General features: G+C 55.9%; 1 protein-coding gene across 8 annotated transcripts; it reads right to left on the bottom strand.

Moving 5' to 3' along the window:
- Nucleotides 1–9: 9 nt before the first annotated feature.
- LOC135980005 (kinesin-like protein KIF21B) lies at nt 10–13,911 on the bottom strand. Of its 8 annotated transcripts, none has more exons than XM_065580091.1 (9): nt 10,664–13,911; nt 10,355–10,519; nt 8,653–8,788; nt 7,982–8,162; nt 6,369–6,533; nt 5,447–5,564; nt 4,932–5,102; nt 3,208–3,407; nt 1,635–1,830 (listed from the first exon to the last, which is right to left on the bottom strand). In XM_065580091.1, the coding sequence occupies exons 2-9, from the start codon at nt 10,484–10,486 to the stop codon at nt 1,776–1,778; spliced, it is 1,158 nt and encodes a 385-aa protein (XP_065436163.1). In that variant the 5' UTR covers nt 10,487–10,519; nt 10,664–13,911; the 3' UTR covers nt 1,635–1,775. The 8 variants fall into 8 exon arrangements, 7 of the variants coding, with proteins under 7 accessions (XP_065436165.1, XP_065436163.1, XP_065436168.1 ...); XM_065580096.1 differs by adding an exon at nt 9,387–9,950 and having other exon boundaries at nt 10,355–13,908; XM_065580090.1 differs by having other exon boundaries at nt 10,355–13,911.
- Nucleotides 13,912–14,000: the final 89 nt, after the last annotated feature.

Here is a 14,000-nt window from a genome sequence, read left to right as displayed (position 1 = left end):
TTAACATCTTCAAAATCCTATCCGGGCAGGAAAATGCACCTGCTGTTTGCAACACTTCTGTAGTATAGACACAGGGTGAGAGCTAGACAAAGTGACCACGGTTAGTCCTGCTCCATCTCTACTGTCTGGGTTTCCATCTACAGCTGTTCACACTGGAAATGCAGGACAGGGGTAAGGTTAGCCCATCACCAAAAGAACCTTAATGTAAAGCAGTGCTCCTGCCAGTGCCTGGTGGGGATCATGCAGACAGACTACACCCCAGGCTGGGCATTGTCCCAGGGTAAAGCAGGGCTGTAGTGGAAGGTGGAGGAGCCCCTGGACGAACAGGGTGAGGCATGGGACAATTCAGCTAAGAGTTGCAGGGCTGGGCACCAGAAGAATCACGGGGTGGAACTTTGGGGTATGGCAGGGAGGGGTGGAACGAGCCCCGCTCTGGGTCAGTCCCAGTGCCAATGGCCCACTGCCTTTGAAGAGGCCACCGATGAAGGCCATTTGTCCTACTCCCCTGGGTCCCACAACCCAGCTCTGGCCAGAGAGAAACTTTGCCTTGGAATCTTAAAACAAGTGACTTTGTTTCTAGGGCTGAAGGGGGTGGTGGCATGGGAGACGCTGTCAGCTTAGAGAAAAAACTGACCCTTGTGCTCTTTGGGGGATCGTACCTGAAATGGGGGTCAGCGGGAGGTGGAAGGGCTGAGTGTAAAGGACCAGGAAGGAAACAGGGTCCTGGGAGAGAGTCAGTGCTGGGACACCCCGTTGCTCATGAGACTCCACCTTCCGAGTAGTGCGGCCCCAGGTCTGTAACCCTTATGCTGGGGAGCGCTGCCAAGCAAAGTCTCCTGCTGCAGGCCCACGGCCCTGCCCAACATAAGGGCTGCAGAACGGGGCCCTCAGAAGGGGGGTTACTACTGTGTCCTGAGGAGCATAAGGGATGGGACCTGTCGGAACCACAGGCTTCCCCCAAGGCTTTGGGGGCTAAAGGAGTCAGCTTCTGAAGTGGACACTGTGCCCTGTCACCAGTGATTAGTGGGAACCGGGCTAGCACTCTGGCTCTACGGTGCTAACAGCTAATTGGGGGCCTGAAAGGGGTGAGCCGTGGGGTGCTAGACCTTAGTCAGCCCTGCCCCTGCAGCACACATGGTAGCAGATGGGACAGAGTGAGTCCCAGCTCCAGGATGGTACCACAGCCAGTGCTGCGAACGGGGCTCCATGCACCCTGCTGGTGCTAGGCTGGGGTCGGCAGCACACAAGCCCTCTCCGTATTTCGGTACCGGCCGGCAGATCCCAGCTCTGCTGAACGACGAAGCGTGGAGAGGGGCCTGCAGCCGCTTGCAGAAGGAATGAGACCCCAGGCACCCAGGAGGTGCAGAGGCCAGCAGCAGGATGCAGGTGGCAGGATCCCTCTCGCACATCCAGGATCTGGGGCTGCTGAACGGGCTGTGGGACAGATTGGAATGATCCCGTTGAGTCTCTCAGCTTGGGAGCCTCCACGTGGCTGGCAAGGCCATGTCCCGAAGCAGTGCCTGGCCACGCCCTGGTCAGCAGAAAGCCCTCTGCATCATGGAAACCCAGCGTGGGGCTGGACGGGAACGACGCCCCCTAGCCGTGGAAGCGGGCAGTTCACAAAGCCCCAGCTGAGACGCCGTCACCCCAGAGTCCTGGAAACTGGAGCACACACAGGCCAGGCCGCTCCCAGCTCTTCACAGCCAGGGAGAGGGGCTGGGGCCTGGGCCCGCCAGGGAGCCTGACAGTCGCCCTGGCTCCGGCCTTTCCAGTGCCTAGGTCGGGCCGTTCAGCAATCTTCTCCAGCTCCAGAGCTTCACTGTCAGGTCGCTGGGGAAGGAAGAGAGAAAGGAAGTAAGGCCGGGGGCTGCCCCCGCCCCAGCTGGGAGAGGCAGCACAGCGAGACAATCAGCTACAGGCCACGCCCTGCCCCCAACTCCCCCGTCCCCAAATGCATCACGCTGCAGCCCAGGAGAGCAAGGCCGCTGTGCCCCAAGCGGGCGGGCACCGGCGCAAGGAGGGAGCAGATGCGCCCAGCTGCCCGCCAGCGGGATAATCCCCCAGAGCGCCAGTAACGGGGCACTCTGCCAGAGCGCAGGCTCAGCCAGTGGCACCTCACTGGCAGTGGCCAGTGACGCAGTGGGGGGTGGGGATGGGGCGGGGATCCCCCCAGCAGTGGCCCAGGAGGAGCAGTAGTCAGATGGGCAAACCCCATGCAGCCCCGAGCTGGCCGCTGGATCCAATCACCTGGGGGACTGGGAGGTGGGGGGCAAGAGGACAGTCTCCTCTTGCAAAGAGCTCTACATGGGGGGAAAATCCAAAAGAATCTCATACTGTTAAGAAGCAGCTGAGACCAGAGCGGAGAGAGAAGAGACAGAGAAAGAAAAGGAGAGAGAGCCAGAGAGGGGGTGAGAGCCAGAGAGAGCAGGAGGAGGGTCAAAGCAGGCTAGTGCCACGCCCCTTTATGGCAACGACGTGGTGAGGAAGGCAGGGGGTGAGCCCAGGCACGTAAGTCCATAGCTTTACCTGGCAGTCACTGCGGCACAGAGAGAAACAGAGCGGGGGGGGGGGGAAGAGAAAGGAAAGGAGAAAAGGGACATGGTTGGAAAAGAGGAGATCAGAGACGGTGCCAGAGACATTGTGAACCCGGGGACCCCCTCTGGGGGCCAGGGCTGTGCACAGGGGCCAGGGAGCGGAAGGAGGGGGCGGTGGTGCTCTCATTGGAGATGCACAAGGCGCCGTCGAGGAGGAGCTGGTGCCCGGTTGGCAGGAATTCCGTTCTCTGCGCTGAGGGTGGCAGGGCCAGCAGCACCAGGTCTGGCTTGTCCCGGCACATCAAAGGAGCTGGCAAGAGCATCCCAAAAGCATGGCGGGGCAGGGCAGGACCAGCGCTTGGCATAACTGGATGGGGCAGAAGAGCCTCACTGTGGGGCGACCTAACAATGGCTGAGAGATGGAGGAGAGGAGAGGCTAGATGGGGAGGGGTTGGGGGCCCTGCAGCCGACTGCTGCCCCACACCAAACCGCCTGCAGCCCGGCTCCGGCGCTGTTCCCATCCCTCGCTCCCAGTGCCTTTCCAGGCCCTGCCACATGGGGGGAGCAACAGTGGGTTTGGAGAGCTCCTGCAGCTCTGCTGCACTGGGGTGAGTTGGGGGTCAGATCTCCCTCCCCCATGCCGCAGGGGCCTAGCCTTACCCACTGCCCTCACCTGGAAGCAGTGAATATGTGCTTGGAATTGGTGCAGATGGCATTGATGGGGCTGTCGTGGCCCTTGATCTCCCCAACGGGTGTGAAGTTCTCCACGTTCCAGACCTTCACCACGCCCCCGCGGCAGGCGCTCAGCAGCATGGGGCGGCCGGGGACGAAGGCCAGGGCGCAGACCCAGTCCTTGTGCGCGTTGGGGATTTGCTGGCAGGCACAGAGACAAGGCAGAGCCAGTGAGCGCCCACGATCCACGCTGCCAGCCGGGGCCATCAAGACCCAAACTGCCCCCTGAGCTCCAGGGCAGGGTCAGGCCAGCAGCCAGAGCCAGATGCTGGGTTTGCAGCTGGCTGCTGGCTCTGTAATGGGCTGAGACAAACCCCCCACATCTGTACCGTGGCTGAGAGCTGGAATTTTTAAGCTCCGCTCGATTTCTCATCAAGCAGCAGCCGAGGATTTGAATTCAAGACAAGGGGACTCTGGTGAGCTACAGAAGCAGCTCAGCAGGAGAGAAGAGGGCTCCGCCCCAGGAGACAATTGCTCATTGGGATTGACCAGGGGATCTCCAAGCTCTAATCAATCCAAACCGAGCTGGCAACCAGGATACGAGACACACAAGACGGGGGAGAGAATCTCTTTGATTGGACCAATTTCGGGGGGAGGGGGGGGGAAGGGACAAGTCTGCAAACTCAGCTCTTCTTCCAGGGTGGGGCTTGAAAGCTTGTCCCTTCCACCCACAGGAGCTGGTCCAATAAAAGAGATTCCCCCTCACCCCCCATCTCTCTAATTATTTGTCTGCCATCAATCCTCAGCGCTCCAGTGGGAAGAAAAATGAGCATTAGCCTCATTTCATAGGGGAGAGACTGTGGGGGAGGGTCACACAGCCACAAATGGTGACTAGCTCTGGGCAGCTCCATTTTGGGGGACACCCCGACCACCCCATTCTCAGAGGGGCGGAGCCCCCACTGCTCCCCTTGACTCCCACAGTGCCCAGCTCCTCTGAACAACCCAGCCCCGGGCGGGCACATGGTAGGTTCTCCAAAACAGAGCCCCCCACCACCAAAAAAAAAAATAAATAAATAAAAAAAAAATCAATGGAGGCCTCTGAAATGTTAGCCAAGTCTCATGGCAGAGCCAGACCTCCTGCCTCCCAGCACCGGCCTGCACGCCCCCTTCGGCTGCTGCTCTATCCCAGACCCACCGGAGGCCATCCCCGCACTTCAGCGCGCCACCACTGACCTGGAGAGCCAGGCACCGCGGCCTGTGGGGCCCGGAGACCAGACAGCCACACTCACCGGGTCAGAAATAGGGACAACACCGAGCGCTATCTACCCCTAGACCAACCTGTCCCCCTTCCCCATAGGCCACTGAGCCCTTTAACCGCAGCAGGTGGGGCCCAGCCCTATAGAACTGGCTACCGTGCATTGCCCACGGCTGTAAACTGCCTTCGGGACCCACCCTGCCAGCCACTGTCGTTTGCAACCCCCGGGGCTCTTCCATTGCCTGGAGGCCCCATGTGCAACGTAGGGATGGGGTCTCTGTGTCTGCTCTCTGATCCTCTGCCCCCAGGATGGCGGGAGCACGCTCCAGACTGGACAGCGACTCTCCAGCAGGTTCTAAGTCCTCGCTCCAGACCCTGGCACTGGCCCTCGAAACGGCACGCTGCGGGTCTAGCCCATCTCTCTGCCCCCCGCACAGCAGCAGGGCCTTCCTGCTCGTCCCCCTCCGTACCTGGAGGAGCTCCTGCTGCTCCAGGTCCCACTTCTTGATCCCGTTGTCCCCGGAGCCGCTGAAGAGCACGTCGCCCTGGATGGCCAGACACTCGATGCCATCGTAGTGCGGGGGCTCGAAGTTATGGGTGGGGCCGACGTTCCCCACCACGCTGTCCGCAATCTCAAACATCTGCAAGGCAACAGCTCGGAGGGCAGCTGCTGTGAACGCCGGTGGCAAAGGAGACCAGTCGCTCTCAGGTCATTAGGCCAGCAACAGCCCGCTGAGATCAACAGAACGGCTCCTTCCCGCCCCCCATGGGAGCGGAGTTAGGCCGATGCTGGGCGCTCTGGACACCACCACCCAGTATGTCCCCTCCTCGCCAGGCCTTTGGTGGGCAGCGAGCCCCTGTAGCTGGCACCTACGGGAGAGTGGCTATGCATGGGGGTGGGGAGGGCTGGCACAAGCAGCGGTTCCTGGGCTCAAAGGCCCCTTGTGCTGCCTGTGAGCGGGAGGGAGGGAGGGTCCCAGGGTACCTTGACGTAGTGATCCTTGGAGCCGGTGACGACCAGGTCATGGTTGCTCGCAGTCTGGTTCACAGTGAGACACATCACAGGCCCGATGTGGCCGGTCAGCTTCCCGATAGGCTGCAACCTACAAGCAGGAGCCCGGGGTGCGCTCAGCAGGAGGCGCTCGTTCCTGCAGGCCCTTCGCTGGCCCAGTCTCCAAGGCTCCCAGCAGGGACCCTCCCAGCCCCAGGCCCCTCTCCACCATCCCAAGCAGAAGTGGGGACCTCGGGCTCCGGGGCGCAGAGCACGGAGCAATCTCAGGGATACCACATCCCTCAGCACCATGGGCCGTGACTGTGGCCTTGGGCTAGGGGCAGGGAGCTGGGCTCAGATGCGGTGTCAGGGGGTGACCGGCTTGTCCACCGATCTCCTAAGGCAGGGGCGGGGAAAGCTACGGCCCGCAGGCTGGATCCAGCCCGTTAGTTAATTTCATCTGGCCCGTGGCGCCCTCTCCCACCACCCGCTGCAGGGGAAGCCCCAAGCCTCCACGCCCCCCAGCAGGTAAGTGGCCCGTGATTGATTTTTTCTGTGGGTCAATGGCCAGTGACAGAGAAAAGGTTCCCCACCCCTGCCCTAAGGGCTGCAGCTGGGAGAGGAGCACTGGGTCCTACTTTCAGCCCCCCTTGGGCGTGATCAGCAGCTGCTGGGGCTGATGTAGTGCAAAGCCCAAGACAAACAAGCTAAGCTGCTCCACGTTGGGGTTTGTGCCAGTGCAGCTTCCCCCGGTGCCAGTCCAAATCCGCCCCTGCCTCAATAACACAGCTTCCAGCCGGGAGGGAGCGGGCCCCCGCTCAGCCCAGAACGACTGCTCCCTCTGCCTACGCAGCACCCGTCTGCCTCCCCACAAGAGCTGCCCCTGCCTGGGGGCCCGAGTTAGCCCCGCCCGGACCTGTTGAGCTCCCAGATGCGGACAGAGTTCCCAGCGGCAGCGTAGAGCATGGTGCCGGTGGGGTTGAGTGCGATCTGGTTGATCTGGTGCTCGCCCTGCACGCTGGCGATGGTGCGGGTGGTGGTCCCAGCACAGGCATCCCCAGAGATCACCTGACCTGAAGAGCTAAGCCAAAGAGACAAACAGGTGAGCCTCAAGGCAGAGACTCTTGGGGGAGGGAGGGGGCAATTTACACAATGTGGAATGGAAGATCTAGCCCATTGTGGACTGATTAGAAGGCTGGACAGCGTCTGTCCCCAGCCATCTATAGGGGAAAGCAACGCCACTTCCTGGCCATATGCAGTGCCAGTGGTGCCAGGATGAGACCCCCCCGCTCAGTCCCACGTCCCCTCAAGCCGGGAGCAACGGCACAGCAAGGGTGACCCAGGCAGCACCTTTCGGCACCCAAGGGAGGTGCCTTGCCGCGCAGCCAGCCAGACCCGTACCAGCAGGCATGCCAGCTCCACGCCCGGGGCGGAGCGACACAAACCCCACCCCTGGCCTGGAGTTGATGTTGACAGGCAGCCCAGGCATGTTCCCGCCCAGGGCCGGCGCTTCCATTTAGGCGACCGCACCAGGATTTGGGGGGGGGGGAGGGGCGGCAATTCGGCAGCGGGGGGTCCTTCCGCGCTCCGGGTGTTCGGCGGCAATTCTGCAGTGGGTCCTTCACTTGCTCCAGGACCCGCCGCCGAAGTGACCCGAAGACCGGGAGCGTGGAAGGACCCCCCCACCGCTGAATTGCCGACGACGACCGGGAGCGTGGAAGGACCCCCCCACCGCTGAATTGCCGACGACGACCGGGAGCACAGAAGGACCCCCCCCACCGCTGAATTGCCGACGACGACCGGGAGCACGGAAGGACCCCCCCACCGCTGAATTGCTGCCGACGACCGGGAGCACAGAAGGACCCCCCCCACCGCTGAATTGCCGCCGACGACCGGAAGCACAGAAGGACCCCCCCCCACCGCTGAATTGCCGCCGACGACCGGAAGCACAGAAGGACCCCCCCCACCGCTGAATTGCCGCCGACGACCGGGAGCACGGAAGGACCCCCCCCACCGCTGAATTGCCGACGACGACCGGGAGCACAGAAGGACCCCCCCACCGCTGAATTGCCGACGACGACCGGGAGCACAGAAGGACTCCCGTCTAGGGCGCCAAAAACCCTGGCGCTGCTCCTGTTCCCGCCAGTCAGATTGGGGAAGCCTAAAAGAGAAGTCTCAGTCTGTGGCTGGGCACCAGAGAGAGGGGCTGTTTCCCTGGGGTCTGGAAACGGCCCTGGCAGCTGCAGATGGGTCATTACCCGTCCCTGATCAAAGCAACTGTAGGGTGCACGGTGCCCCCCGAAACAGACGAGAGGAGCAACTTCCCTGAGAGCAGAGCACCAAGCCACGGAGCTTCCACGAGCCAGGCCAGGCTAGAACGACCAGCATTGCAGCATTCCTAGACTCAGCCCTGCAGACCAGCCCGGCCACTTGGCCTTTGCAATGCTGCCCTGAGTGCAGAACGCTGGCAGGGCAGTGCGTCGAGCTTGGCCAGGCCCACAGGGCAGCCTCGGTGCATCAGGTACTTACGTGAGGGTGCGGATGCACTTGGCCGAATCCCGGATATCCCACACCTTGATGTAGGAGGTGGAGACAGTGAAGACCAACCCTGAGTGGCTGCGGTACTTGATGGACACCACATTATTGGGGTGGCCCTTTAGCGAGGCGATATCCTGGCCCGTCACCAGGTTCCACATTTTGCAGCTCCGGTCTGCGGGAGGAGGCAGGAGCACATGACACTGCGGGACCCTTCCTGTCCTCAGCAAAGGATCCCCATGGCTCCCTCCCCCCCGCCTCCCCCTGCTCCCACGAGTGCCCCAGGGGAGCTCAGTCCCTGTGGCCCATCCAGCCTCTGGTACCTCTGCCAGACCTGCCAACGGGGGGAGCGTCTATTAGTGCCAGGTGCGAGGTGAACATCCAGCCACTAGGAACCGGGCAGAGACCCCCAACAACTCGCTTCAGGGATGTCACCACACAGCTGTTCAGCCTAATGACTCGTGCAGCATTGCTGCCCTCTGCTGGGGGGACCCAGAACTGCACCGGCCCGTTGTGGCTTTCAGGCAGGCCGGTGCCGTCTGAGCAAGAGGCTCCTGTCCTGCCCCCGCAGTTTGAGGTGGCTCAGCCCCTCCCCTGGGTAACAGGCTCACTCCCCAATGATCACACCCAGAGCTCAGCAGCCGGCCCGCCCCTGAGGCGCGCACCTTTGGATCCGGAGAAGAGCAGCTCGTTGGTGGCGTCCACGCAGAGAACGGGCTTGGAGTGTCCTTCCGCCACGGAGATGCACTGCAGCGGGGCTGTCCGGGCGCTCCTGGCACCGCCCACGGGGTTAATGAGGCCCTTTCCGTGGGAGAGAGAGAGCAAGGGCGTCAGCAGGAGGGCGCTGGCTGGGTGACCCAGGACGAAGCCAGATCCCGCCCCACCAGGCTGCCAGGGCCTGCTAGTGGGGCTCCGGAGCAAAGCAAACCACAGACAGAAGCTGCTGGGCAGCCTGCTCCCCAGACAGGCCCCCCGGGGCAGGTCACACCCCGTTGGTGCTAAGGGCTCAGGGACTCATGCAGACCCTGCCTTGGCTTGGGGCAGGGGCTTGGAAAGGGAACGGGCTTCACCCCCTGGCCATCTCGCTGCTGGCACAGATGAGCGACCCCCCCACCCCCCTGTGAGAGCTGTGGGTGGCCCCTGTGCCCCATCCAGGCAAGATCCCAAAGCCAACAGAGTCCAGGCTGCTGCATGGCACACGCTGCCCCATCCCCTGTGGAGTCAGAAACTAGCAAGGACAGGCTGGCTCCGGACCCAACCCCCAGAACCTCCAGGCTTGAACAAACTGGGGCCCTGCTCCAGCTGTGCTGTGTGGGGCATAAGGGCACCACCCTGTGGCCAGCGGGGGGGAAGCGCCCTCTCTCCATCTGACCCACTCCGGTTTTGCAATGAGCTTCACCCTGCTTTGGCAGATGGGGAAGGGATTTTTAACAGGTCACAATCGAATCAATGGCAGAGCTGGGAACGGATTTGTTCCTGTGCTTTGTCAGGGAGTTTTTTAGCAGATGGTGTAGTTTCTTTAGGTAATCCTCAGTGGGATCAGAGGATAATGGCCTGTAGAATGTGGTGTTAGAGAGCTGTCTAGCAGCCTCCTGGTCATATTCCAATTTATTCATGATGACGACAGCACCTCCTTTGTCAGCCTTTTTGATTATGATGTCAGGGTTGTTTCTGAGGCTGTAGATGGCGTTGTGTTCAGCATGGCTGAGGTTATGTGGCAAGTGATGTTGCTTTTCCACAATTTCAGCCTTTGCACGTCGACGGAAGCAATCTATGTAGAAATCCAGTCTGTTGTTTCGACTGTCCGGAGGAGTCCATGCAGAATCCTTTTTTTTTGTAGTGCTGGTAGGGAGGATTCTGTGGGTTAGTATGCTGTTCAGAGGTATGTTGGAAATATTCTTTGAGTCGGAGACGTCGAAAGTAGGATTCTAGGTCACCGCAGAACTGTATCATATTCATGGGTCTGGAGGGACAAAAGGAGAGGCCCCGAGATAGGACAGACTCTTCTGCTGGGCTAAGAGTATAGCTGGAAAGATTAACAATATTGCTGGGTGGGTTAAGGGAACTACTGTTGTGGCTGCTTGTGGCATGTAGCAGTTTAGATAGTTTAGTGTCCTTTTTCCTTTGTAGAGAGGCAAAGTTTGTCTTGTAAATGGCGTGTCTAGTTTTTGTAAAGTCTATCCATGAGGAAGTTTGTGTGGAAGGTTGGTTTCTTATGAGAGTATCCAGTTCTGAGAGCTCATTCTTAATCTTTCCCTGTTTGCTGTATAGGATGCTGATCAGGTGGTTTTGCAGTTTCTTTGAGAGTGTGTGACACAGTCTCTCAGCATAGTCTGTGTGATATGTAGATTGTAATGGATTTTTTACCTTTAGTCCTTTTGGTATGAGGTCCATCTGCTTGCATTTGGAAAGGAAGATGATGTTTGTCTGTATCTGTACGAGTTTTTTCATGAGGTTGATGGATTTCCATTCCATACGGCTAAATGCAGTGCCTTGCATAATGACAGGTTTCAGAGTAACAGCCGTGTTAGTCTGTATCCGCAAAAAGAAGAACAGGAGTACTTGTGGCACCTTAGAGACTAACAAATTACTAATCTAATAGTCTAATAATCTAATAAACTAAAAAAACTAATCAATACCACCCTATACCGGAAACCTACTGACCGCTACACTTACCTACATGCCTCCAGCTTCCATCCAGGACACACCACACGATCCATTGTCTACAGCCAAGCTCTAAGATATAACCGCATTTGCTCCAATCCCTCGGATAGAGACAAGCACCTACAAGATCTCTATCAAGCATTCTTAAAACTACAATACCCACCTGCTGAAGTGAAAAAACAGATTGACAGAGCCAGATGAGTACCCAGAAGTCACCTCCTACAAGACAGGCCCAACAAAGAAAATAACAGAACACCACTAGCTGTCACCTTCAGCCCCCAACTAAAACCTCTCCAGCGCATCATCAGAGATCTACAACCTATCCTGAAAGATGATCCTTTACTCTCACAGATCTTGGGAGACAGACCTGTCCTCGCTTACAGACAACCCCCCAACCTAAAGCAAATACTCACCAGCAACCACACATCACTGAACAAAACCACTAACCCAGGAACCTATCCTTGTAACAAACCCCGATGCCAACTCTGTCCACATATCTATTCAAGTGACATCATCATAGGACCTAATCACATCAGCCATACTATCAGGGGCTCGTTCACCTGCACATCTACCAATGTGATATATGCCATCATGTGCCAGCAATGCCCCTCTGCCATGTACATTGGCCAAACCGGACAGTCTCTACGCAAAAGAATTAATGGACACAAATCTGACATCAGGAATCGAAATACTCAAAAACCAGTGGGAGAACACTTTAACCTGTCTGGTCATTCAGTGACAGACCTGCGGGTGGCTATATTACAACAGAAAAACTTCAAAAACAGACTCCAAAGAGAGACTGCTGAGCTAGAATTGATATGCAAACTAGACACAATCAACTCCGGTTTGAATAAGGACTGGGAATGGCTGAGCCATTACAAACATTGACTCTATCTCCCCTTGTAAGTACTCTCACACTTATTATCAAACTGTCTGTACTGGGCTAGCTTGATTATCACTTCAAAAGTTTTTTTTCTCTTAATTAATTGGCCTCTCAGAGTTGGTAAGACAACTCCCACCTGTTTATGCTCTCTGTATGTGTGTATATATATCTCCTCAATATATGTTCCATTCTATATGCATCCGAAGAAGTGGGCTGTAGTCCACGAAAGCTTATGCTCTAATAAATTTGTTAGTCTCTAAGGTGCCACAAGTACTCCTGTTCTTCTATTTTTAACAGTTGTTCTCAGAGGTTTCTGGGGACCTGAAAGATGGGGCCATACAATTATGGGCCAAGGTCTTACAGGTTATGGGGGCCCAAGAACTACCCTTCAGAGCTTGGGGAAATAGAACCAGAGTGCATAGAGGAAAGTGTGGAATTAACAATACAAGCAAATGTAACTAACAATACAAATGTATTAAGAACAAAAATTAACAACAAAATGACTATTAGAGAACCTAACAAAAAATAAACCTGATGCATTGGGGACCAAAGTTTTTTGGACACAAGTGGTGATTGATAAATTGGATGGACATGAGGGAAGTAGAGAGAGGAAAAGACATTTGCCCTGTCTAGTGTAGTATTTCCTCTTTTTCTGGACCCAATGCTAGCACAGGACACCACTAGAGACAGACACAGAACATGCAACACAGAACACTGAACACAGACTTTGTCATGACACTATAACCATGGTATTTTATAACTCTTCAGCTGGTACCAGCTCTTCTGATGTTCTGGTTCAGATCCTGAAAGATAGAAGCTTGGAAACAAATTAGCACAGTGCTTCACCCTGGCAGAACCTGCTTGGTCTCTGCCACAGTGTGTTTGGTACTTGGGGCTGCACAAATGCTAATTAAATGGTGCATTTTTTGAGAGTGTAAATCCTCCCTTTCTCTCAGTAAAAGGGGTTAACACTCCATCTAGAAAAAAAAAATCTGTTTTAAAATCTCCAGCCATTTTGCCATGGCCTGGAGATCTGAGGCAGAAGCAGGCACTGTGGTTAACTGTTTTAATGGCATTTTGGCCCTGGGAGGAGGAATTTACCCAAATATTCCAAATATCCCCCTTCCCAATCTCCAGAGGGGTCCCAAAGGTCTGCCCCCTTCTGGGGTCTTAAATGTTTCTTCTCCTGATGTTACTGCTGCTGTAAGATTTGAGAGTGCTGTTTTAACTCTCTGTACCCAACCTGTTTTTCAGTTTCTCTATCTGTTGCTTGCCTGGGCCCGATCCTGCTTTTTCCAATAAACAGTTCCTTTCCATGGGCACAAGCCTTGTTCCACTACCAATTTAGCAAGGAGGGTGGGCTTTCCAACTAGCCCCCACCCTTCCTGGTTCCGTTTCTTAAACATTTTCTTCAAAATTGTGAAATTACCACAATATTACTTACAAAAAAAAAAAACAAAAAAACATAAACCACACTACACTGCCCAAACTCCTATATCCTTCAGAGTTTGGTTAATTAACTGAAAGTTTACGCTCTTTTTCCTATAGTGCCAGGCTTGCTAAAGCTGGCGGTGTGCACACCAGTTTTATAATAACTGTGGATTCTATGCTTGCTCCCCTTTCGCATTCTCCACCAAAAAGTACTGCACAGGATCTTTTCAGGGGGAATAAGACAAAACGCAACATTTATTAGTAATACATGTATTCATTAACACTGTATTATATGCATATAATATATTACACTTACACTCACACACACACACACACAAACACACTCCGTCTTGTTGTTACCAATTAGTTGCTCCCCTTAACTTCACTGGCCAGGTGAGTTAGATGGGGGAGGGGGTGGAGCCGGGCTTCTGCCGATCCGGATCGATGCTCCCATGTTGACAAGACGAGACCCGGGGTTCTCTGCAAGACACCTCACTTTTATAGCAGCTTCCCTCTCATGCAAATCTATACCAGATTCAAACTCTGTGTCTGTGTCTATTGGTCCTTTGTGCTGCTTTCTTTTGAGTGTTGTCCCAATGCTGCAAAGAGGGTGTTTCCAAAAGAAGGTGCTTGCTTCTAACCCCCGAGGCCCTCAGTATGTCTGCTTGTCTTTAATGAGCCCACTTGACACGTTTTATTGTCCTTGGGTCTGGCTCCCAGCCCCTCTCCAACAGTTGAGGCTGTCTGGAGGTGCTGCCTTCCATGCCTTGCTCATCCACACCTCATTCATTCAACAGGGCAATTGATTAAGAGTGGGGGGGGGAGAGCTCTTGTTCTACTGCTAGCAAACAGAAATTTTTCTTCTATCTTATTCTATCCTTAGGGGCTATAATATTATACCAAGGGCAATGCAAAGTTTCTAAATGAGGCTTTGATACAAAGTTCCATGAAGTTATATGGAGTTATATGAAGAGGCACAATGTAAAGTCATATGAAAATTATCAGAGATTGATCTACAGTGCGCTTACCTCCCCT

Source organism: Chrysemys picta, unplaced genomic scaffold (assembly GCF_011386835.1).
Source record: "Chrysemys picta bellii isolate R12L10 unplaced genomic scaffold, ASM1138683v2 scaf1568, whole genome shotgun sequence".
Taxonomy (NCBI): Eukaryota; Metazoa; Chordata; order Testudines; family Emydidae; genus Chrysemys; species Chrysemys picta.
Note: the sequence above shows the minus strand (reverse complement) of the source record. Positions and strands in the feature narration are given on the sequence as shown.

Excerpts from the sequence above, each read along its gene's own strand:
- LOC135980005 (XM_065580090.1), bottom strand. The coding sequence starts at position 10,486 with ATGCAAGGCACTGCATTTAGCCGTATGGAATGGAAATCCATCAACCTC. Across the intron at positions 8,789-10,354 it reads TCATACCAAAAGGACTAAAG|GGCCTCATTAACCCCGTGGG; the intron begins GTAAAAAATCCA and ends TCCCACGGAAAG. Across the intron at positions 3,408-4,931 it reads AGCAGCAGGAGCTCCTCCAG|CAAATCCCCAACGCGCACAA; the intron begins GTACGGAGGGGG and ends TGTGCCTGCCAG.